This window comes from Acanthisitta chloris, unplaced genomic scaffold (assembly GCF_000695815.1).
Source record: "Acanthisitta chloris isolate BGI_N310 unplaced genomic scaffold, ASM69581v1 scaffold10801, whole genome shotgun sequence".
In the NCBI taxonomy this organism is placed as follows: Eukaryota; Metazoa; Chordata; class Aves; order Passeriformes; family Acanthisittidae; genus Acanthisitta; species Acanthisitta chloris.
The window spans coordinates 5,174-6,956 of NW_008656598.1; the positions used below are offsets into that span (position 1 = coordinate 5,174).

At 50.8% G+C, this 1,783-nt stretch overlaps 1 protein-coding gene across 1 annotated transcript in view; it reads right to left on the reverse strand.

Annotated features, from left to right (window-relative positions):
- Positions 1-816: 816 nt before the first annotated feature.
- The window catches only part of GNG7 (guanine nucleotide binding protein (G protein), gamma 7), a 1,593-nt gene continuing 626 nt past the window's right edge, over positions 817-1,783 (reverse strand). Inside the window, exon 2 of the mRNA XM_009084397.1 lies at positions 817-942. Coding sequence (XP_009082645.1) covers positions 817-942 — 126 coding nt within the window. The remainder of the gene's footprint in view (positions 943-1,783) is intronic.

Consider the following 1,783-nt stretch of genomic DNA (forward strand, 5'->3'; position numbering starts at 1 on the left):
TGGGGACAGCACAGAGACCCCCAAAGCAACTGGGGGGGCTGGAGCTTGGCCTCCCCCATTCCCAGGGCTCCCTAACATTCCTCATGGGATCTCTCCCGACTGTTGGATCTGCCACAGGTGAGAGTTGTCCCCCAGGGCCATTCCCTGGGCTGAGGGGAGCCATGGGATGCAGGGAGAGATCCCCTCACCCTCCATCCCACCCCCCCCAGCCTCCCTCTAGCCATTCCCAACAGGGATTTTATTTTGGTTGGGTTTTTTTTTTTTTACTTTTTTTTTTTTTTACTTATTTTCTATAAAATCCTTTTCCCACCTGAACCTCCTCTTCCCTCCCTGGGAACAGAGCCAATTCCTGTTGATTGGAGACTGATCAGAGCCATACCCAGCACCAGATCCTGGTGCTCAACTCTCCCATCCCACTGGGAACACCACAACCCCCACTGCCTCCAGCATCCCCTTCCAAATCCCACTATCCCTATGAAAAAATCCTCCCCCACCCTCCCCCAACCCTGGAGATTTATATTTTTTTAAAATCTGATTTAAATTGTGATTCCCTCTCCTGCCTGGGAGCAGATTCCCTTCCCGGGAGTAGGTGCTTTTCCCAAGAGCAGATTTCCCTTCCCAGGAATAGATTCCCTTCCCAGGAGCAGGTGCTTTTCCCAGGAGCAAGACACCCTTCCCTAAAGCACTCCCAAATGATTCTCTCCCTAGTTTTTGGGGACTGTAAGGTCTGTTGGAACCCAAGGTGCAGCAGGTACCCCTGGGCGTGGGGGAGGCTGCAGGATTCCCTGCCGGAGGGATCCCAAGGCTGGGCCAGAGCTATAGGATGATACAAGGTTTTTTGTCCTTAAAGGGATTCTCGGAGGCAGGAACTCCAACCAGCAGAGGGTCGTTCCTGGCATGTTGCTCGCAGTAATTCATGAGCTCAGAAGATGCTTTCGAGACCTGGATATTGGGGAAAAGGCAGGAGGTGAGTGGGAATGTTCAGAGTTTGCTCCATGGAGAGGGAGAGAACTGACATCCAGTTTTGCCTCCTCGAGAGGAGGAGGCATAAAAAAAAAAAAAAAAGGGAATTGGATGTGGAAATGAAGGTCTGACAGAAATGAATGTGGGGAAATACATTTAGGGATTTAAAGGGAGGTGGTATTGTCCTTGTTTTTCAGGGATTTGGGATGAAAAGCAAAGGAAAAGTCTGAGGGCAGCTCACTGATGGTAAAACACAGGCTTGGAAAGCCTTAGGAACTATCACTTAAGGCTCTGCTTGGTTTAGCTCAAGGATGTTTTTTTGAGAATGGTAACACCTGGAAAGGCTTAAAAACAGCTACAAAAACTTCCAGGCCCAGCAGCTCCTCTGGGTTTGATGCACAGGAGGAGCTGCTGCTGCCTTGAATAGCCTTGGGGTGGGGTTTTTTTTCCAGACAATGAGGTTTCTGTAGCTGTTTTTAGGCTTTTCCAGGCTCAACCCTCAGCCAGGACATCTCAGGGAAGACAAACTAAATTACAGGTCTTCCCCCAGCACAGACACTGCTGAGTATCCCAAGGGGAATGTGGTGGCTCAGCTCCAGGAGCCCAGGAGGGAGGAGAAGGAGGTGTGTGTGTGCACTTCCCAACCTTTGGAGCTGTGACTGTCCAAGAGGCTTTGCTGGGAAAGAACAACAGTGGTGAAACCCTCCTAGGGTCTCACTGTTCCAGCTGCTGCTTCCAGACCTGTCACAGAATCAGGGAATCCTGGAATGGTTTGGGTTGGAAGGAGCTTAAAGCCCTGGGCAGGGACACCTTCCACCAG